Source organism: Lytechinus pictus, chromosome 10 (assembly GCF_037042905.1).
Source record: "Lytechinus pictus isolate F3 Inbred chromosome 10, Lp3.0, whole genome shotgun sequence".
NCBI lineage: Eukaryota > Metazoa > Echinodermata > Echinoidea > Temnopleuroida > Toxopneustidae > Lytechinus > Lytechinus pictus.
Genome location: NC_087254.1, coordinates 10,513,333 through 10,537,624, shown reverse-complemented (window position 1 = coordinate 10,537,624; position 24,292 = coordinate 10,513,333). Strand labels below are relative to the sequence as shown.

The 24,292-nt window shown below is 36.8% G+C and overlaps 2 protein-coding genes across 2 annotated transcripts in view; one reads left to right on the top strand and one right to left on the bottom strand.

Moving 5' to 3' along the window:
- Window positions 1-17,717, bottom strand: part of LOC129269086 (sorting nexin-8-like) — a 36,773-nt gene extending 19,056 nt beyond the window's left edge. The window contains exons 1-4 of the mRNA XM_064105315.1: window positions 17,438-17,717; window positions 12,386-12,510; window positions 7,483-7,615; window positions 817-1,010 (exon numbers count right to left, since the gene is read on the bottom strand). Coding sequence (XP_063961385.1) covers window positions 817-1,010; window positions 7,483-7,615; window positions 12,386-12,510; window positions 17,438-17,459 — 474 coding nt within the window. The 5' untranslated portion in view covers window positions 17,460-17,717. The remainder of the gene's footprint in view (window positions 1-816; window positions 1,011-7,482; window positions 7,616-12,385; window positions 12,511-17,437) is intronic.
- A 3,509-nt stretch (window positions 17,718-21,226) lies between these two features.
- LOC129270147 (trichohyalin-like) lies at window positions 21,227-24,162 on the top strand. Its single transcript, XM_064105999.1, has 3 exons — window positions 21,227-21,239; window positions 22,016-23,112; window positions 23,560-24,162. Exons 1-3 carry the CDS (start codon window positions 21,227-21,229, stop codon window positions 24,160-24,162), a joined length of 1,713 nt encoding a protein of 570 aa, XP_063962069.1.
- The last annotated feature ends 130 nt before the right edge of the window (window positions 24,163-24,292 follow it).

Here is a 24,292-nt window from a genome sequence, read left to right as displayed (position 1 = left end):
CTGAATTACGCCGCTTTAGAGCTAGAATTATGATTAGATTTTGTCGCTGAAATATTAATTAAAACCATTCACAGATGGGGAAGAAGGAAGTGACTTTGTTTCAAGAAGCCGCCAAGCACGAAAAATTAATCCCACAAAAATAACAGCGTTTACAGTATTGTTTAATACAAACCCATGACATCCATAAGTTCTAAATACATGTATGCATACATGTACTATTCATGCCATCATTCACAGAAACAGTATTTTTTATAATTGTTACTGTACATAGTTTGCATAATTTTCTTTTAATTAGTTCAGGTTTTGTTTCTTTCTTGGTTTAATCAAGTACATGTACAAGCCAACTATACAATGACTTCTGTGACCTTTGACTCATGACCCTACACTGTAATCTTAACCAAGATCAAGTTTCATAGGCACAAGTGGCAAGATGATCGCTGGTGATAACTTCATACTCAAATATTTCTCATAATCATCATTCTTTTCTACATAAAATTGTACTTAAATATCTGTTTTAAAGATCCCTTATGTTAGAATAGGAACCAGTTACTATGTAAATACTTTTATTTATTTCATATTAACAGAACAGCTTTGTTAATTTGATTGTTTCATTCATTCTGTATAAATATGTTGAATAAATAAAATGAATACTGCTACTAGTGTATAAAGTGAAAAATTTACTATTCATAGTAGCCAAAGAGCATGAAGTGCTATAAAATTAAATTAATAAAAATTTCAGATAAGGATTGTTTTTTGAGAAAACATTTTTCAGTACAGAAAAAGAAAATGTTTTTAAAATCTTTTGAAGAAACTTACTCTGCTAGATACTTCATACTCGACGTGTTTGAGAAGCAGACCCTTTTTCTCAGGTATGAGATCAACCGTTATATGATCAAGTGCACTCAGTTCAGCATAGTTGTAATTTAGGATGTTAGGCGCTCTTTCCCTTCTCACATGCTGACTTAAAGTCTTCAAATCTGACAGGTCGCCAAGAGAGGGCTTGGGAAGCTCTACAAAAAATAATTGATATTTTCCAAAAATAAATGGTTATGAAAGCTGCAATGCTACTTACATAGTGTACATAAAATGAAAGCAAGAATAATTGCTGATAGAGTGTTCGGGAAGCTCTACAAAATAATATAATGAATATTTACCATTATCATCTATATAGAGTGTTCTAGCGATGCATTAAAAATGCGTATTTTGGTCCGCATCAATTGCCCGTGCAGTATCAGAGCGTATCCCTAAAAGGACTGAAATCCGATGAATATCCCATAGGCTCCTGTACTAAATTTGCTATTAAATATGAGAGCATATTCAATAGTTTAGGGCAGGTGCGCGAATGCGTAAAATATACAACGCGTACAACAATGAAAGCAATGCAATGCGCATTGCGCAGCATAGATCACAATTACGCTCGATGACGTCACAGAGAACTACATGCAAGTCCTATGTCAACGACCAAAATTGAGTCTATGAAGTGATAATGGCATAATGTGATAAGTGATATGACTTTATTGCATGGCTTTATTTCATGAAATACCAGAAATATTCCACTCGTTAGGGCCAATATTCCACTCATCTGCGATATTTTTCCGAACTCTTGGAATATTTCTGATATTCCATTTTCAGCCATCCAATATAATATAAAGATTGAATGATTATGAAAGCTGCAAATCTACTTACATAACATTAAGGCAAGAATTGAGTGAAATGCTGATAGAGAGGGTTTGTGAAGCTCGGCAATAATGAATATTTACCAAGATCGAATGATCATGAAAGCTATGTGTACTTACACTGTACATAATGCAAGAGTAGAGTGAAATGCTGATAGAGAGGGTTTGGGAAGCTCTACAATAACAAGGCAAAAGCAATTTTGTGTCTCGCCCACTGATGAAAATAACCAGAAATATCGTGATTTGCAAGAGCACGCAACAGAATTGTATCGAAACTTCATTGTGAAATGACTGGGATGGAATAACACTTGTCATAAGAGCCTTGCACGTAAACTCAAATGTTGACCTGAAAATGACCTTTGACATTACCATGTGACCTCCGACTGCAGCATAACATGCAGGTCCCCCAAGTCCATCTACCATCCAAGTTTGGTTGAAAAGTGAATTTCGGTTGCGGAGTTAGGTGTCATAAGAGAGTCTTGCATGTAAACTTTAACGTTGACCTGAAAATGACCTTTGACCTCACCATGTGACCTCCGACCTCAGCATACATGTAAGATGCAGGTCCCCCAAGTCCATCTACCATCCAAGTTTGGTTGAACAGTGACTTACGGTTGCGGAGTTAGGTGTCATAAGAGAGTCTTGCATGTAAACTTTAACGTTGACCTGAAAATGACCTTTGACCTTACCATGTGACCTCTGACTGCAGCATAACATGCAGGTCCCCCCAGTCCATCTACCATCCAAGTTTGGTTGAAAAGTGACTTACGGTTGCGGAGTTATGTGTCATTAGGTTTGGGACAGACGACATTTGGATCAGGTGGGCGAGACAAAAATTGATATTTACCAAGGTTGAATGCTACATATTAAAGGTTAAATGTATTTTTTTTTCAAAATAACTGTAATAACTCAAGCCTAGATATTGCATATTGGCATATTGGCCCAAATTTTTCAAGTCCATGTCTCTGCTATGAACTTTCCTCTTGCTTTAAATGAGAATTTAGTTATTCCCACGCAGTTATGGCTGAATTGAGTGTGAAATGAGTTGATAGATTGAACATGTCGAAGTCAAGTCGTCATTGGTTTAGTACTTATTTCACTTTTTATTGTTGATTTATCGTCGAATATGCTACATTTTTACTTACTTCTGATCATCTTCAGTATGCTGCTTTAAGAATTCGGACACTCAAGTCATCAGGGTCATTTCTAGTGTAAATATGATCATCATCGTTATTTTATAGAACTTTTCATCGATTTTTGTCTGCCTGACTTGCTACATTTTCCGTTCTGATTTTTCATTACGGTCCCATTGCATTATTCCTGTGTTAGTGTTGTTTGACCGTTGCAGTTATCATCGTACCGGTGCGGTGTCGTGTCACTGTCACGTCGACTTCCGGGGACTGTTCCTTGAATCAACTACATTCTTGAATTATCATTATTCTGTGAAAAAGAGTCTCCATCACGATAATGGCTAGTAGTACTAGATCAAAGTCGGGTTGTGATGCTACTTCCAAGATCCATGAATTCTTTGATAGTGACATTTTTATCTCCAAACTGGAAGTTATTGCAAAACGAGTTGCAAAGGAAGTTGTGGAGCAATCATTTAGCAAGCTAAGTGATCTCATCAGTAGAATTGAGGGCAGACTACATGATATTGATGTGAAAGTCAATGAAAGGCATACAGAGCTAACTACTCTTCAAAAGGTAGTTGAACGTCAGTCAGATAGAACAAATTCAGTAGAGCAGTCGATAAATCAACTTGAGCAGTACTCGAGACGATCCTGTGTGAGAATTTTTGGTATCAAGGAGACAGAAGGGGAGTCCACGGACACCATCGTCTGCGACCTTGCAAACACCAAGATGGATGTTACTTTAACGACAGCAGATTTGGATAGATCTCATCGTGTAGGCAAGAGAAGCAACAACAGCCAGCACCCACGACCCATCATTGCCAAATTTGTAAGCTACAGAACGAGGAACTCGTTCATTAGAGCAAGGAGAAAGTTGAAGAACACTGGAATTACGGTTCAAGAGGATTTAACAGCGAAGAATCAAGAAATCTACCGAAAGACATACAAATGTCCAAAGGTTGACTCAGCTTGGACTATCGATGGCCGTGTTTTTGCTCTTGTGAATGCCTCAGGTGGGAAGAAGATAAAAAAACTTATTACATCAATCCAGGATTTGGAAAGTCTTTGACTTGTCAAAGATTGACTCTGCTTGGACTACCAATTGCCATATTTTTTTCTCTTGTTAGATTGTGATTTGTGAATTGACCCTGATGGACTCACTCTTATTTTTTACCTTTATCCTCAGATCTTTTTTTTTTTTTTTTGTATTGTAACTTATGTTAATGGCTTTATTATGTGTGTTGTGTAACAGGCAAATTTCTAACCTAAGCTCATGTGATATACAGAATAACTTATGCATTTCTTGCCATAAAGTTGTTTCTGAATCAAATCATAATACCTTTTGTGAATCAAATTATGTTGACTGTAAATACTATGTTCCAACTGAATTTAATATCTTATATAACTCTTTGAAAGCAAATATTACATTCTCAATTGTTCACTTTTAACTGTCGTAGTCTTAACAAAAATTTTGAAAATGTCCAACTATTTCTCCAATGCTGCAAATGTAATTTCACAGTTATTGGTGTCAGTGAAACATGGCTTAATGAAAGTGAGAATTCTTTTCAGTTACCTAATTATACTTTTCACAACATCAGTCACCAAAATAGACGAGGAGGTGGAGTAGGTGTTTATATTCAGAATAATATTAAATCTATAAGAAGGTTTGACCTAGAAATATTTAATGATGTCATCGAAATGTTATCTATTGAGATATTTTGTAAAAAGAAAAATATTGTAATATGTGTTATATATAGACCACCTGGTCACTCTATTCAACAGTTCATTGATAATATTCAAATTCCCTTTCATAATATTTTACAGGAAAATAAAGAATGTTTCATATTAGGTGACTTTAATGTTAATTTATTAGAACTCTCACCTTATGTTTATAGCTTTACTGATACAATGTCATCTCACTCTTTTTCACCTTTAATATCAAAAGCAACCAGAATAACTTCTACTTCTGCCACTCTTCTGGATAATATTTCTACACTCAATCCTTCTAGGCTACTTAAATCTGGAATATTTGTAACAGATATAAGCGATCATTATCCTGTTTTTGCATTTGCAAATTTTCATTGCACTCAAGCACCATCCCATATTTTTAAACGCATTATTAATGAAAGGTCTATGTCAGAGTTCTTGTCACTTTTGTCTGGAGTTGATTGGAGTGATGTATATTACACTATGATGCTTCAGATAGATTCTACTGTTTTTTAGACAAATATATCTCTATATATAACAAATGTTTTCCCTTGAAAAAAATTGAAACAAATAATAAACTTAATCCCAAGCCTTGGTTTAATACTTTTCTTAAACGTATGTGTAATAAAAAATATTCCCTTTTTCGTAAATTAAAAAAAAATTCTACAGCTTATCGGGAAAAAACATACAAACTGTTTAGAAATAAAGTGATTTCGGAAATTCGGAAAAGAAAACTTGAATATTACACTAAGCAATTTCAGAGTGCTCAAGGAAATATTAAAAATACTTGGAAAGCGATAAATAACGTTTTGAATTTCAATAAAACTAAAAAATCAATACAGTGTGAATCTATTGAAGTTGGTGGTTCTATGATTGTAGATAAACAAGTTATTGCTGATAAATTTAATGATTTTTTTAGTTCAATAGGAGAAAAGGTTGTCAATGAAATGCCTAATTGCAATGCAGATTTCAACAGTTTCTTGCCAAATCAGTGTCCTAATACTATGTTTTTTCAACCCATATCACATACAAATATTTTTAATGTTGTGCATGAACTTAAGGATGGAAAGAGTTCAGGTCACGATGGTGTTGATGTCAAAGTCTTTAAGAAGTCCATTTATTTTATCATAGATCCATTATGTAATGTTCTCAATCTTTCCCTTGAACAAGGTGTATTTCCCAACTGTTTGAAAATTGCAAGGGTTGTTCCTATTTTCAAAAAAGGGCATCGGTATATATTAAATAACTATAGACCCATTTCTATACTTTCTGTTTTCTCTAAACTTTTAGAGAAATTAGTATACAACAGACTTTTTACTTTTATTTAAAAAAATAATATATTATATCAACGTCAATTTGGTTTCAGACAAGGATTTTCTACACATATGGCATTATTAGAATTCACAAATGAAATATCGGAAGCTTTTGAAAAAAAATAATTTCTTATAGGCATATTTTTAGATCTTTCCAAAGCTTTCGATTGCATTAACCACCAAATTTTATTACAAAAATTGCAATGTTATGGAATCCGAGGTACATGTTTGAAATGGTTCTATAGTTATTTAAGCAATCGAAAACAATACACAAACATTGATGGTTTTAATTCAAATTTATTAAATATTAATATAGGCGTTCCGCAAGGTTCGGTCCTCGGGCCCCTTCTCTTTATATTATTTATCAATGATCTTCATTCTGTCTCACATCATTTGTTTTCAATAATTTTCGCTGATGATACTAATTTTTTTATATCTGGCAAAAATAGTAGAGAAATCAGTAGAATTCTTGATTCCGAGTTGTGTAATATACATAAATGGTTCTCGTGCAATAAGTTAATGATAAATCTTGATAAGACTTGTTATATGATTTTTAAGCCTTTAGAAGAATAAGACTGTTGAAGTTAATGAATTGGAAGTATATATGCATAATTACAAACTCAAGAAAGTAACCCAGACTACATTTTTAGGTTTAGTCATAGATGATAAATTAAGTTGGAAAGAACATGTTAATGATACTTGCTGTAAAATGTCAAAATCGATTGGTGCAATGTATCGTCTTAAACAATTTATACCAAAACAAATACTGTTAACTTTATATAATACTATGGTATTGCCTTACATTGTACATTACTTACTGTAACATTGTATGGGGCCATTGTGCCAAATATTTGACCAAAAGAATAATTATACTCCAAAAACGTGCAATCAGAATTATAAGTAATACTCATCCTCTTTCACCAACTGCTCCTCTTTTTTATCAATATAGAATTTTGAGAGTAACAGAAATATGTGAAATCCAAACAGCAAGTTTTATGTTTCTATACTTCAAAAAATCTCTGCCTGACACTTTCAATGATGTATTTTTATCTGACAACTTGACCCGCAGATATGAAACTAGGTCATCTATTACATGTAGTATGCGTCTCCCTTTATTTAGATATAACTTTTCTCATACAACTATAAAATATTCAGGACCTAAATGTTGGAACAGTGTACCATACAACTTGAAAGCTTGTAACACACTTGCATTATTTAAACGTAATTATAAATTTTTTATTCTGAAAAGATTCACATTTACAACTTAGAATGCCTGCTTAGGGGGGGGGGGGTTCCTTTCTTTTAAGTATTTATTTGTGATTTGTTTTTATTTTGTTTTGTCTTTGTTTATATCTATCTTTTTTAACCATATGACCCTGGGAGCGACCTCGATAGGTATTTGACCTTTGTTGCTCCCCCACATTCTAGACATATATTACTATTTTTTTTGTTTGTTCATTTTTCTGCTTTGTATTCTGATGTATTATGTAAGTTTTCTATGTACTGGTGTCTTTGACATCATCTTTTTATGTATACGAATGTGGAAATAAATTTTTATGAACTTATGAACATGTCCTGTTGAAGAATTGTGTCACAAGTGGCTATCCATAGTTAGATCACAGCACAGTTTGAATTAATATGGGAATATATGTTTACCTTGGCCTGTGTAGTTTTCCAAGAGTTTAACATTAGGTTGCTTCCCTTGCTGAGCTAGAGCTGTGAGAGCTAGAGCTTTATACAATCCTCCTCTCGTAATGAAGCCTTGCTTGCTATCTACAGAATCCCATATCTGTTGACATGAAAATGAGAAGGGGAAGAAAATTATAGCTTAATAACATAAGTTGAACACCTCTTGCAGTCTCGTCTGCAATACACAATTCAATAGAGCATGGATATGGACTTTGTGATTTTGAAAGTATATCAAACATTTTCTTTGTAATTTGTAAACTAATTTTCGGCATTACTCCTATGTGTTTAAGATCGCATGCTCGAACTGTATTGGAAATCTGAAGTCAGAAAAAAATGGAACCAGTGAGATTCGAACCTGCCATCTACTGCTTGCCGGGCAGCGACTCAACCACCAGGCTATTCTGGTTCACGGTTAAGTCACGATGAACTGGAATACGAATACCCTCCATCCTCTTCTTTCTGACTCATAATATGCAAATGCAGTCTGCCGCGGTGGACAATAAATAAAGTAAATAAAGAGGCTTTAATAGGAACATTTTTCTTGTTTTCATTTATCCTTTAAATAATCTTTTAATAATCCAAGGCCATGAGGGGGAATGTGCACTTCAAGGAATGAGAGATGACCTGAGATGACCTTTCACCGTGATCCAATACCTGAAATTTTACACAAATAATGGCTGCTAATATTCCTTATCTTGAAGGAGTATTAAAACAAATTCAGATGCACAATTTTTTCCAAATAAAAGAAAAAAAATCATTATTTGATAATAAAACCCAAAGCTCATAGACCTACTACATGTATAGAGCATGACCTTTAACTTTGCCAAGGAAACATGTTATTCCTTTAATATCATAATAAAGAATCATTATCTTTCTTTATTTACTATTACTAAAATCATTATAATAATTTTTATTTAATGAATTAAAAGTAGATGCATCTCAACTTCAATCAATATTACACCAGAAGTTGGCCTACGCCTACATGTACTTCAATTCTAAATAGCATGTTAATCTCAAGCGAATAAAATGCGCATAATCAGGTCCCTACAGGCTACATGTATACAGGGAAAAGCTTAATTAACACCTATAATTATCCAGAGCACCAGAAAGACAGTCTGTGGACCCTGTCACACAAAGGTTTGTCATTAATCGCTAATTCGAAAGACAAATTCTCATTGGTTCCTAGTCAGTCTACTGAGCAAAATGCGCATGCAAGGATGATATTGATAGGCCATTTCAAAATAGCAATTAATCGCTGGTCTTTGAGTTATGGGGACCAGGGGATAAACTTTGTGTGTAATGTATGTCATCAGACACAATATCGGTGCACAGTATGCACATACTACGTAACAAACACTGTATTAGAAAAGGTCACTGCTTTTACTTGTACTTTAGTCAAATGTTCCATGAAGTCAACTGGTGCTCCAGTGATAATGTAAAACAGATGGCAGAATTCTTTTCACAAGTCACCCTTAAGTGCATGGGCTAAATATTCATGAAGGGCTACCATCACTTTTACAGTGATTTTAACTCAGAGCTTCAGCTTAATGGTGTAAAAAAAATCCTATTTTTCTTTAATAAATTTTTTGAAAAAACACAAAAATCATCTCTTACAACTACAACTTGTACAAGTTTCATAAATCCTACATACATGTATTTATAGGGGGCAAATCCTACATGTATTTAGTGTCACTTTCCCTTTAAAAATCCTACTAACTGGCAGATCTGTTTATTGTATAAAAGTACCATAGCAAAAAAAAAATTAAAAAAATATGTGGATGTTTCTCATAGACATAATCTATTAAACATGTTAACATTAACAATAAAAATCATGTACGGTAGTCAAACTGTGCATTCTAATTGGCAAAATCTATAAATCTCTCATATAGGGCATTTTAAGAAAATTGCAATCGATTCCTAGTCGATTTTAGGTCCCAAACTCAAGCATACAACTCATGCAATTAAATGCACATTTGAACCCAATTTCTTTTATTATCTCTTATTTAAACAAGGAGTTGAAATCAATTTGCTACAGTTGAAATCAATCTATCAATTGATAGAACTACAAGAACTCCATGCCATTTTACGAGATCGCTTTAATCAAAAATATGAAATGCTACTGTACATTGTATATTGATTATGATTAAGTATTTTATAAACATCATCATTGAGATCATTTAAATGTTTTGTTATTAAAATACCTATTTTAAGGGCATTCAGCTGTTCTTTAATAGGTTTATTTTATAGTAAAACCAGACATTTTGACAAATGAAAGCAGCTCGCCTTTTTTGTCTTTGAAGGCATACTACAATGTACATGTACGTAAATGTAAATTCCCATAATAAAAAATCCCAGAGAATGGACATCTAAATAGAAAAACTTTATTACACAGTGATTAGTTCTTAACAACTTCCTGCTAACACAGATTTCCTGTTATGAACCTTGTTTCCTGCTGCAAGGTATGTAAAATAAAGAAAACAAAACGGTACTTAGCATACACGTACAAAATATCTCTTGAACCCAATGAACAGCAACCTATTTACACGTTCATGTACTCCATTCACATTGGCCCGTATTCTGAACTCTGGTTTTAAACTGCAGTCTAATACCCCTTTCATAAACCCATCCTCCAATTAGCCGCCTAAGAAGTAATGCGGATAATTCAATAAAAATTGCGTTCACAAACTCCGAAAATAATCCGCACTATTTTTACGAGCGCCCGTCCTGAAAAAGGCGGATAATCGTCATGAAAACTGCACACGCCCCCTCCGATGCAGTTGTGTTGGAAAAGGGTGACCTTGTGACCGCACCATGGCAATTATCCGCATTATTTGGAAATGCGTTCATAAAGTCAAAATCTGGTCCCGATGCCGCTATTATGCGGATAATTGCAGCATCAAAATAATGCGGATAACTCTGGTCCTCCTCCGATTTTACGACCAAATTATGCTGCTATTAGCCGCATAATTGGGTTTATGAAAGGGGTTTAAATCTCTGGTTTAACTATGGGAAGCCAAATAGGACAACAATTTCTATAATTAGATTATCAATACATACATATCATCACATTTGGCATTCAAATCGTGAAAAAATTCTTGAAATCATCATTACAAGACTTCTTCACTACTAAACTATGAGAAGCATCCCAGGAAACACATTTATAAGCATTCAAGTTTAAACATTTTTTCACACTCAGCTTCCCATAATTTAGACCAGACTGAAGTTAAACGAGAGTTCAGAATCCTGGCTATTGAGCATAAATTTCCCACATTATCTTTCAGTAATTAATCACCAAATTAATGATTATTAAGCATATAATCATTCATAAAGGGAATTTGGGTCATGCCCATGCCAAAAGATGTAAAAAAAAAAATGATGCCATTGCCATATTTGAGCATAGCTTGCCTTTAAAGGGATGGTCTGGGCTGAACATATTTATATCTAATTAAATAGAGTAAAATTCACAGAGCAAAATGATAAAAATTTCATCAAAATCGGATAAGAAATAAGGAAGTTATTGAAATTTTTAAGTTTATCAATATTTTGTGAAAACAGTTATATGCACATCATCATGAATATTCATTAGGTGGGCTGATGATGTCACATCTCCACTTTCCTTTTTATATGTTATTACATGAAATCATAAATGTTTCATTTTTTCATACATGTGTAAATGATGTGTCTCCATTATATTGAAATAAGTTGCGGCAATAAATAACTATGCACTTAATCAGTTGTCAATCTAATTGTTTTAGTTCTTGGTAGAAATTTTTTGAATAAACCTAATTTCATATAATAAAATACAAAAGAACAAGTGGGGATATGACATCATCAGCCCACCCAATGAATATTCATAAAGACATGCCTAAAACTGTTTCACCGGAATAATGCAAATATTTAAAATTCAATAACTTTTTTATTAGTTATCCGATTTTGATCAAATTTTCAGCATTTTGCTCTGTGAATTTTACACTATTTATTAAGATATAAATATTTCCAGCCTGGACCATCCCTCTAAGTGTGCCTCAAAGCTGTTTACAAAAGAAAGGGCCCCAAATGCTAAACTAAATTTCTTACAATTAAATACAAAAGAACAAAGTAGGGATATGACATCCCCTGCATTTATACCAATTGGTCCAGCAGTGTATGTACATGTACATCCAGTTCAATTTGCTCAATGAATATTCATGTCTTTCATGAAGACATGCACTGTTTCACCAAAATAATGCAAATATTTAAAATGTCTTAACTTTGTTATTCCTTGTATGATTTTGATCAAATTGCTTGTCTGAATTTTCTTGTTATCAATTCAAATCATATTATTTTCAAATGCAGTACCCCTTTAAATTTTGTTTTTACCATCTGCCGGCCAGCAGGCAGGATATGGTTTTCCAGATCTTCAGATCTTTCTTTACAAGCAGTCATTTTCTAATAAACCATAGTGCCCTGCCAGGTACTTTGATAACCTTGATTTTAATAGCGAATGTTAATGGTGCTAATTCTTGGACAGGTTGTTTGTCTGGACAAGACGGTTATTTTGGGAACTTTGCAATCAAAATTCATATTAACGATTGAAAGTAAATATCAGATAATATTAGTTTTGCTAATTAATGCACAATTTTTTTAAAAAATCCAGAGCAAAAGATGTTTTTATCTGCTGAAGTGTCTGGACAACCATCTGACTAAATCAACAGTTTTTCTTTTAATTTTTTAATGTTTTCAGTTCTCAATATTTTTTTTAATGTAGACCCGGGCTCTACTGACTCTGTCACAATTAGAATCGGGGTCATGTCACTCACGAATGCCACCATATGAGCCCTATGAGAAAGGAGCTACATTTCTTCGAAGGAAAAGAAAGGAACACACTTACCGTGCTTAGGGTATTCTTGGGTAAGCTCGACTTGATCAGGATTTTGACGAAGAGATCTCGATCAATTCTATCCTGCTCAGGACAAACAATGTCGTAGACTTCGCGGTAGTATGGGGGCACCGAACCTGAAAATACAAGGTTGAGAGAATGTAAGACTGAAAACCTCACTGTTTCGAAGGAGTAGTGGTGGTGGTGGTGGTGGTGGTTCGCACAACACTTAACTTCGTTTATGAGGAAAAGGATGAGCTGCCACACCCTTTTCCTTTACTGCTTAAATCCCACTTTTAATGGGGGAAACAAAGCACCAGAATGTAGAGTAACTTCTTATGAATATAATCAGTTTCTTGAAATGTATGTGATGTCTAATACAAATTTTGATTATAAACAGACTGGATTCCATTTGTCGTCAAGACTTATGCACATGCAGTTTGAGCATATACTAATGTGCCAGCCAATCACATTTGTGTTACCATGCTCAGTTCATGAATATTAATTTGCATTATGGAAGGTCACAATGGCTTATTTGCATTACTCATTATTCATCAAAGTTGACCTGCGCAGATAGGAACTAGTTCTTCAGTCAGTCGTGAGCCAATCAAAACAAGCGTTATATTGGTGAATTCTTAATTCTCTAAAAATGAATGTTGACTTAGAACTAGCCCTAGCAACCAGAGAACCAGGGACAATTCTGACCAAAGGACAAATCAGCCCCGCCTTCAAAACAGGACCGAGTTGTCCCACCTGTTTCTTGATTTTTCCTTCACAAATTTGTGTTCATTTTGTCTTAATTACAAAATTTATTTAAACAATTCTCAAGGAATATGGTATGATTGATGAAAACATTCTTCACTTTCTATAACTTTGTTCTCATTAAAATAACAAAAAAGGTAATTCTAGATCTAATCCTCTAGGTCTATGTTAACCCAGAAGGTAATCATAGGCTGCCACAGGTAACAAATACTAACATGGGTACGTTTGAGGTTGGGGTACCAAAAAAAAATTAAAGGAAAAAAAAAAGAAATCTCAATTCTATCATGGATGAACGTCTAACAGACAGCAGAATCCCGAAGCAGAAGCCAGACCCTCAAAAAAGGGGAAAAAGGCAGCGTTCGTTCACTCGCTTTCAAAACTGCAAACAAAACTGGCCGATCGATATACCGATGGCGCATGCGCGAAATAGATTCGGCCCAATTCATGTATGTGCCCTTGGTATATCGATCAGCGACGCGGGCCGGAGCTTTCTGGATAGGTCTATGTATGTGCTTTTTCTATATAAAGTTATGATCCTCGTACGCACACGTGTATTAAAATCTTGTGCTAGTGCTCAACCCGCTCACCGACTGACAAATTTGGGAGTGAATTTGGGAGACTGTCTCCTATGTGGGAGATTATCTCCAATATCAGAGACCTTTGTAAATAATTTGGGTATCAAATTTCAGAGAGTCTCCAGTTCGGGAGACCAATTTGTTTACATTTGCTGCAAAAGGATTACCTTGGCGGCAAATGGAAATGTGATAAGCAAATTCCTCATGAAAAATTACCCCTTTTCATCGTCTACTTACGGGGGTGGCGAACAAATTCGCCCCGGAAATGCCTAAAGTCGCCCTCGAAATCACCCAAAATCATAATTTCGGGGGCGACATAAAATCTCAATGTCGCCCCCGAAATTATTGCCGAGCGATAACAACTCAGCGGTCCACGAGCGCCATATGCTCGAGCTCCACTTACCATTTAAAAATCATCCAAAATCCGCTCTCTAATCATGAACAAGCCTTGAAAATAGCGAGGAGCAGTTTCAAATTCCGAAGTTGCGTCTTTTTTCTGTACGTTTTTCCATACACATGGTATGAAAAAAAAATCGACGCAACGGTTGGGAAACAGTTGCATGTATAGGGGTCCATAATGACTACCACCATATGCAATTTCTAATGCACATTTTCCCCTACAGATATCGCAATTCTGTGATAAAATAATTCGAATTACGAAGGAAATAAATCCCATAGTCTCGTAACCTCGCATTGGTGAGTTGTCATTCGGCTTTCGGCTTTGCTTTTCAAAACGGCCTATTAACATCCAAAGTAACTTACCTTATTTGTTAATTATAACTTAAAAATCATTTGTTTCATTTTTCTAGGGAATGAGGTAAATATCAGACAATAAATCATCAAACAAAGCTCCATCTATTTTACAAGGCCGGCGAGAGGCTCAGCACGCATGCATTGTCTCTCTGCCAGAGCTCTGGGGGACAATTCGCTCAGTAAAGGCCTCAATGATGGTGATTTTCTGTTTCAGACAGAGTATACATTTCGGGTATATTACTAGTATTTAAAACTGCCAATAAAGTTTGATGATTTCTTCATTGTCATATATATGTACGGTATTTAAGTTATTAATGAATACATTCTCACCAAATTTAGACTCCCCCACAGAGAAATGCAATTTTCGTGGAGATCTGCGTTTTCAAAGAACTTCAAGAAAAGTTAGGGTATGTGGGCCTTCATTACATGGCCGAGTACATGTTATTGTACTGGAATAGACAGAGTAGAAATTAGATATTGAATTCATTTATATCCAAGTTCAACTCACAGTCACACCCACACACACATCCACATCCAAATTTCTGAGCATGAAAAAAATAACTTAAAAAATCATACAATATTAAACAATAAGTAATAATTCATTAATAAGTGAACAGGTATTCCTCAAAATACAAAAAAAGTAGCATTTGAAAAGAGCCCCCGAAATGCAAAAAGTAGCCCCCCAAAGGTAGAAATGGAGCCCCCAAAATTTTACAAAAACTTGGAAATGGAGCCCCCCCCCCAAAAAAAAAAAAACTAATTTTTTTCCCTGCTTTTGATAAGGATTTTTGTTGTCACCCACACACAAAACAAATATGGGCTTCTGACCTCAGTGAGACAAAATTTTGGATGGAAAAAATCATGTTCTTGTTGGTGTTGTTTCTTTTGTCCTTTTGCAAAGCAAGTCTCCGATATCCTTAATGGGAGATTGTAACCCATATTGGAGAGAGTCTCCCATATTACTAGTAGCTGTGTGACTCTACTTTGTATGTAGAATGATAAATCCGCTGTTCTTTGTCCTCCTTCACAGACGGATGACGGCCATTGGGCTTGTAATGGTGGAGCAAACAACCGCCCTTTTAACTACAGCGTCTATGGAGAAAGGGTGCGCTTTTGCACCCTCCTCGATTACTTACTTACTTGGATGTGGAGACGTAAAGCAATGTGCTTATGTGCCCCTCGTTGATTTTCTTATCTTTGGTAAGGTCTGTATTTCAGAGGATGGTTGTGCCAAAATTTTTCACGTCCTGATTTGAACTGATTCAGACTAGTTGCACTTAAAACTGACTTACAATTACTGCTAAATTTTGCTGGAAAATAGCGAATTCTGATAACAAACAGATCAGGATTAGACTGATAAATCCGCTGTTTCGGAGGAGTTTTTCAACATTTTCTGATTTTTTATTGTTCTCCTACACAGACGGATGACGGCCATTGAGCTCGTAGTGGTGGAGCTTTATCGACGCCATAACTACAGAGAGAAGGGTGCAATAACAATTATTATTTAACAAATATCAAAATTTAAAACGTGATTATAAATAATTATTATAATAATTATTTATTATCATGTTTCAAATTTTATTATTTGTTAAATAATAATTTTATCCATAAATTGTTCTTCAAAACCGCTTTTTGTAAAACCGCTTATCGAATTATTATAATAATTATTTATTATCATGTTTCAAATTTTATTATTTGTTAAATAATAATTTTATCCATAAATTGTTCTTCAAAACGGCATTTTGTAAAACCGCTTATCGAAGGTACGTCATAACGGAGTGGTTCAAGGGTCAAGCCAATTGTATATGCGTTGTTTACAAATAGTTTGAGGGATCTACACGAGATCAGTCTGGTAAGAAACCTCTAATTTTTCATATTCATAGTGAAATAATTTTTATCCCTTCATACGCATTAGGTGTATGAAGGGTCTAGACTTAGATAAATAAAATAAAGTAAAAGAAACCGATTTCACCCTCTAAATATGGATTTCCTAGGGAAATCCATCCGGGTGTATAGGTCTCGCTTATGCGTGTATGAAAAGATTTTCAACTAGGCTCCGTGATGAAGAAGTACACTGTATATGTAAAAATATTAAAAATTATCACGGAGTCCTCAAGGCTCGAGAAAAACCACAACTGTTTGGAATTTTGGATATATATTCGCTTTAATTTCATATTATCCTATAACAATATGAACATATTTTAGAAATTGAGGCACAGGAAATGCTATTTTTTGGCATGATAAATCGAGTGCGTAGCTTTTATAAGTTAAGTAAGGACCCCTTCTATATTATCGGGCAGCGAAATCAAGAGGTGCTCTGAAAACATGGCGGGATATGCGGGATTTTCGTAATAGCGAGTTTTGCATTTTGTGATATTTTCTTCTTGGTTAAGGATCTTGGCCTTATCCTGAAAAAAGTCACCTCTCTTCTTGTGTGTGTCAGGGTGTGTGCGCTCATTGTGTAAAGTCAATGGGAGAAGAAAGTCCCCAGCCCGCCGCTGACGAAATAAACGGCAGTGAATGGAGTGGTGACTTTATTTAAACGATAATGCCAGGATCTTTAAGACTTTAGCATATTTACCACAAAACTGAAAGATAATTTGTTCAAATATTAATATTAGCATCATTTTTATCGTTAGTAAACAAAGTGCGTAGCTTTTTGCCTTTAGGCTTTAGGTCCCCCCATCATACAGCATCGTTGACGATGCGTATGGAGGGGGCTGGACCTGGGGCCGGGGAGGCCGGAGGGAGGGAGGGATGCCGCGAATCCAAACGAAGTCTCAATCTTACTCTTTAGCGCGCAGCGGAGTACCGGTATGTATCCTGACTGAAATAAGACCGACTTTCTGTCTAAGAGAGTGTCAAACATCAAATATATGATCTCTTGATTCACAACATTAATCAAATCAATATTTTACTCACACACCACAACAATTCACAAGCAAAAACGGAAAACAAGAGGTCAGAAACTCACCGAAACTTAATTCATCAGCCATGTTTTCCAACAGCTGAAAATAAAATTGGCAATGTTCTGAATTTAATGATTGCTCCAAACTCTAAAGTTTATAATTCATAATCACCTATAACATACAATGATCAAAATGTGTAAATACATTTAAGGTTATAAATAATATTAAAAAATATACTGATAATAATTTAACTTTTTTTTATTAATATCTATGATCTTAACCACTAATTTATTATGATGATTCTCAAAATATGAAAGAAGGTCACTGCTCGACTTCCTGTGTGGGGCGGATGATGATAAACTCGTCGCTGACTGGGCAGAGTGGCACACGCCTACTTTTTTTAATCGGTTTACTATCATGTGAGCCAGGACACAAAGTGAAACCGCAAAGTCTTTCAATATTTCGCATCGACTCGAAAACTCTATATATACCTTGCTAGTACTATATAAGACATTGCAAAATTATCATAACGATGTTAGCTTAAGGTTATAAAATGTCAAAATGTACGTGTATGAGAAATTTGGTGAACGAAGACGAAGAGTAAGACTACATATCATTATAGACAATAGGAACGGGAATATTCTAAATATCTACATGATTAAAAGAATGTTGTTATATAAATTAAGAACATTATATGAAAACTATATCTGAGACCATTCGGAAATTCGGAAAAAAACACAACCTATCAATGTTGTTATGATATCTAATATGAAAAATATTCTGAGACCATTCGGAAATGTAAATAAAAACCACACACAATTAAGCCTATGATGAACATATACAAGATAATCTATTTGGAAAATATAATTGGATTTCCAAAAATTCATTGCTTTCTTGGAAACTTTCCTGTAATGATAATTTCGAAAAGATATAGGCCTTTAGAGTGCAGTTTTATAAAATATTTTGGAAACAGCTTATGGACAATAGGAACGGGAATAAATATTCTAAATATCTACATTACTAAAGAATGTTGTTATATTGAGAACAATATGAAAACTACATCTGAGACCATTCGGAAATGTAAAAAACACAACTTAACCTGAATATACTGGCCTAGATATGACTATACGTGCTCACTCACCGTAATGACATTACATTTAATGCTGTAGTATATAGCCTATACTTATCCATTTTTTAATATCTACTATTTTTCCCTCGGCAAATTTTGCCCCCGCCCCCCCCCCCCCCCCCATGCCCTATAATCAATTATGAATTTAAGACCGGATAACCGGGCGGATTCAGGAGGCAAATAATTGAGCCTTGCATTGATCCCGGGATATGGATCTTTGGTTGTTGTTGTTAATGATTGTTTTGTATAGGCTGCCGGTGAAGTACCTCCAGTACCCCCAACAACAGAAAGAAAGAGAGCGGGGAGATTCCCTTGAGACTGCGCGTACTGGAGGAAAGAAAATAAATAGAAAATGAATAAAAAGGAAAAGAGGAAAAACAATAAGAAAAACAATAAGAAATCCAAAGAAAATGAAAGGAATTTAATTGACCAACTTCCCCCTTCCAAAGGAGAATAGATACATCCCCTCCCTAAAAAAGGGGGGATCAATGAAAACAGGCGTGATTTTCCCGAAAACAGGATGTAGATGAGGCTATTAATTTATTGCAAAAAAAAAAAACAGGGCCGTGACAGGGGTCTGTGGCCAGAGCAAAAAACTTCCCGGTCATAATGTTGTCAACAGGAATTTTCATGGTTGTACGCAAACGTTGGCGCAAATTAAGCTCCAAGTAAAGTGACAAGAGTTTCTAAATAAAATTCCGAGTAAGCAAAGCGAGCGAGAAATTTTTCAACCTTTTCATTATGATCTTATTGGTAATAAATTTGATATGATATTCAAATTCATTTTTCCTGTCCTTTTCTTTTCTGTTTTTGGTCGTAGAACTTTTGAGGGCCGTGATACTCAAACCATTCCATTTGTACGCCAGTGCTTGTGGGGTCCCGGGGCTCCCGGCGCGCCTCTCGAGATTCAGACATTTTAATCCTTAAAGATGGCCGCTGTATGTTTCATCAAAATCACGGGTATATCTTTTTTTAAAGGACAAGTCCACCCAACCATTAGTTGATTTGAATAAAAAGAGAAAAATCCAACAAGCATAACACTGAAAATTTCATCAAAATCGGATGTAAAATAAGAAAGTTATAATATTTTAAAGTTTCGCTTAATTTCACAAAACAGTTATATGCACATCCTGTTCAGTATGCAAATGAGCGTACTGATGACATCACCCACTCACTCTTTCTTTTGTATTTTATTATATGAAATGTGAAATATTTTTATTTTCTCGTCATTGTCATGTGAAACAAAGTTTCATTCCTTCCTGAACACGTGGAATTCCATTATTTTAACATTTTGTGGTTCAAGGAGATCCTATTTGTCAAATTCGTAAAAATTGAAATATTGTATAATTCAAACAATAAAAAACAAAAGAAATAGTGAGTGAGTGACATCATCGACTCTCTCATTTGCATATCACTGAGTTGAGCATAGAACTGTTTTGTGAAAAAAATAAGCGGAACTTTAAATTGTCATAACTTTTTTATTTTACATCCGATTTTGATGAAGTTTTCAGTGTTATTCATGTTTGATTTTTCTCTATTTTATTAAATCAACTTTTTTTCTGGGGTAGACTTGACCTTTAACAAAGCACATTACTTCAACGCAGTGGCGTAATAAACCAAACATTTTGAGGGTGCACAACGTGGGAAGTGTTCGAAATTTCTTAAACGTAACGAGCGAGCGAAGCGAGCCAGACATTTTTCGGCCTCATGAAAAGGAAATTCTAATTATGTAATTAAAGTTGCAAGTTTAGCTCTAAGCTAGGGACATGGGCAATGCTTGGGCGGCTCCTTTGATTGGAACCTCGCGAAGTTCAGTAATTTTGTACGTTGCTCTTCATTGCGACCGTTATTGCATGAAATTTTAACAAGATAAAATGACTTCATACATGCACTATACCATCCCATTTTTTTCTTACTCATTTATTTTTAATCTTCTGCAGCCCGGCCATGTTCTTAAATGTCAAGTTCACTGCCCAGAACAACGGCCCTGTATAATCCTGGGAAGGGAAGGACGATGGTCCTCATAAATTTATTCGGGGGTAAACATATCGATTTGCTCCCAAAATATTTTTGACAAATTTAGCATTCAATGTCAAAATATATGTTTGAAAAAGCATCAGAAAGCGCTACAAAACCATTATACTTGACATTAAAATATAATCAAACGAACCAAAATTGTCAAGTTTTGGACGCTCTTCATGTACAAATTCTATGTTATAATTTGGCACGCAGACCGCGCCATAATTTTTGATCTTTTTTAACCCCCCTCCCCTCGCGTTTTTTCATTATATATTAAAATTAAGTTGCATTCGATTTTTTTCAGTTACGTTTCAAGGGCCGCGAAGCGGTTTTCAAAGTGGGGGGGGGGGGGCTGACCATGCAAAAAATCATTATCATATGGTCATTTTTAAGTTTTTGTACACGGTTTTGGAAAAAAGTGGGGGGGGGGGGGGGCTTTCCGCGGCCCCTGCGTTTGACCCGACCCTGGTTTGACCGCAATTCTGCAACCGGTCCCATGAAGTTGCGTACAGACATTACGTAATAATATATTTATACTGTTGCGCATGCGTAGGGCCGGGGGCGCACATAGCGACAAACCTACTTTCTTCATGAAATATCAATACATAATCATCTTATGTGATTGGCAGTGCAATCACATATTCTGGTATTCTTGCAATTTGTTGCTTAGAATTTGAATTAATTCTGAATTCATATAGAGATCATCATGAGTGACGAACGTAAGTAGATTTGAGATTTTCCTTGAGTACAAAAACACAAAACCCCGAAATTTTACAAGTAATAAATACCTCAGAAAAAATCTTTCTGGAACAGCCGTTAGTACCTGTATCGCAACAATCTGATCTGAACAAAATATAGTTTAATAAACAAATTTCAATTTATCCGAGACATAATCAGATAGATCTATAGGAAAGTATGTGATATGCGGGAGCAATATATGGGGGGGGGGGTGGAGTAGTTTGTGCATAGCGCTTTGTAACTGAAAGGAAAGGGCGCTATATCAAATGACCTTTGGATTGGATTGGGGTGGGGCCATGGACCCCTAAAAATTTACGACAAATGAAAAAAAGGGAATTGTGAAACATTATAGTTTCTTGATATTATGTAAAAATCTACAGCTAAATAAGATTTCTATATTAAGACAAAATGATGGAAATGTTTGCCCCTTACTCATGCATGTCATGTCTGGGGCCCCCACAAAAGTTTTGCCTCAAAAATATTACACCACTGTTGGTCAGGAGCAAACTTTATTGCAAGATATAAACAACAAATTGACATAATTCAATTTATGTTTCGTTCATAATTATTTTTTCATATCCGATAGCATCTCGGGTGATTCCAGCGTTCAGATATCATCTTACTGATATCTTAGAGTTCGACAAGTATGTATATTTGAACGACATATAAATGTTGAACAGATAGATGACTTTATTCACATGCTGAAGGAGCAAGCATCATTGATGAGATCATCCAGCGAATATTCGGCAATGACGAGGGCTGCATGAGGAGGAGGTGGAGGAGGATCAGGAGCTGGAGGAGCATGATGAAGAGCAGCAGCAGGAGGTTAAGTTAGAGGAGGAGGAGCAGCAGCAACGGGAGGAGGGAGAGGAGCAGCAGCAGCAGCAGGAGGAGGAAGAGGTTAAGTTAGAGGAGGAGGATAAGAGAGTGGAGAAGGAGGAGGAGGAGGAGCAGCAGCAGCAACAGGAGGAGGATAAGGGAGAGGAGGAAAAGCAGCATCAACAGGAGGAGGATAAGGGAGAGGAGAAGAAGCAGCAACAGGAGGAGCAGCAGCAGCAGCAACAACAGGAGAAGGATAAGGGAGAGGAGGAGGAAAAGCAGCTGCAACAGGGGGAGGGAGAGGAGGAGGAGCAGCAGCAGGAGGATAAGGGAGAGGAGGAGGAGGAGCAGCACCAGCAGCAGCAGCAGCAGCAGCAGGAGGAAGAGGTTGAGTTAGAGGAGGTGCAGCAGCAACAGGAGGAGGGTAAGGAAGAGGAGAAGGAGGAGCAGAAGGAGGAGGAGGAGCAGCAGCAGCAGGAGGTTAAGTTAGAGGAGGAGGAGGAGCAGCAGCAGCAGGATAAGGGAGTGGAGGAGGAGGAGGAGCAGCAGCAACAGCAACAACAGGAGAAGAAGGAGGATAAGGGAGAGGAGGAAAAGCAGCAGCAACAGGATAAGGGAGAGGAGCAGCAGCAGCAGGAGGAGGAAGAGGTTAAGTTAGAGGAGGAGGATAAGAGAGAGGAGAAGGAGGAGCAGGAGGAGGAGCAGCAGCAGCAGCAACAGGAGGATAAGGGAGAGGAGGAAAAGCAGCATCAACACGAGGAGGATAAGGGAGAGGAGAAGAAGCAGCAACAGGAGAAGCAGCAGCAGCAGCAGCAACAGAAGGAGAAGGATAAGGGAGAGGAGGAGGAAAAGCAGCTGCAACAGGGGGAGGGAGAGGAAGAGGAGCAGCAGCAGCAGGATAAGGGAGAGGAGAAGGAGCAGCATCAGCAGCAGCAGCAGGAGGAAGAGGTTGAGTTAGAGGTGCAGCAGCAACAGGAGGAGGATAAGGGAGAGGAGAAGGAGGAGCAGAAGGAGGAGGAGGAGCAGCGGCAGGAGGTTAAGTTAGAGGAGGAGGAGCAGCAGCAGGATAAGGGAGTGGAGGAGGAGGAGGAGGAGGAGCAGCAGCAGCAGCAACAACAGGAGAAGAAGGAGGATAAGGGAGAGGAGGAGCAGCAGCAGCAACAGGAGGGAGAGGAGGAGCAGCAGCAAGATAAGGGAGTGGAGGAGCAGCAGCAGCAACAGGAGATGGAGGAGGATAAGGAAGAGGAGGAGGAAAAGCAGCTGCAACATGAGGGAGAAGAGGAGCAGCAGCAGCAACAGGAGAACGAGGAGGATAAGGGAGATGAGGAGGAAAAGCAGCTGCAACAGGAGGAGGATAAGGGAGAGAAGGAGCAGCAGCAGAAGCAAGAAGAGGAGAAGCAGCAGGAGGAGCAGCAGAAGGAGGAGGACGATAAGGGAGAGGAGGAAAAGCAGCAGGTCGAGGAGCAGAAGCAGTTGCTGCAGGAGGAAGAGCAACAAGAGGAGGAGGAGGCGGCGGAAGAGAAGGAGGATGATGGCATGAACGGCTCATCTGCCAAAGAGGCCTCTGAACAGAGATCGCTGGGGGAGCTACAGGTGAAAAAGGAAGTCAAGCAAGGTCAAACCGAGGAGGAGGAAGTGCTGGAAGGGGAGACGGAATTAGAAGAGGAAAGGCCCAAGGGGGAGAATCACAGTGAAGATAAGAAGCAAAGAGGCGTAGAGCTAAAGGAGGAAAAGAATCAGCTACTGGGTAAGCAGGAGGAGCACGATGAACAGGTGCTGGATGAGGTATCGGATGAGCAAAAATTACTGAAGGGAGCCGAGCAGGAGGAACCGGTTGAGATGGGCGGCCTTGAGGAGACGGAATATAAAGATGAACAGCTTGAAGAGGGGAAATTGGAGAAATTCAAAGAAGAAACAGGAAACCAGGAACAGCAGTTGGCACTTGGTGATCTGTGTGAAGGGGAGGGGGAGCAAGGAAAGCTAAAGAAGGCAGACGAAGAGGACGGGAATAGGGAAGAAGACTTGGCCGAGGAACAGTATACAAGGAGGAAAAAATGGTGGTATAAATTATTATGCTGTTTCTGAAATAATTTGGGGTCAGATTTTTATTAAAATACTGCAAAACGCCTCTCACTACGAGGGAAGGGGGTGGAGGTAGTAAAATAAACAGACTTCGAGACTCAATTGCACCGTCATTACCGAAACATACCGCATT

Excerpts from the sequence above, each read along its gene's own strand:
- LOC129270147 (XM_064105999.1), top strand. Across the intron at positions 23,113-23,559 it reads AGGAGGAGCAGCGGCAGGAG|GAGGAAGAGCAACAAGAGGA; the intron begins GTTAAGTTAGAG and ends CAGTTGCTGCAG.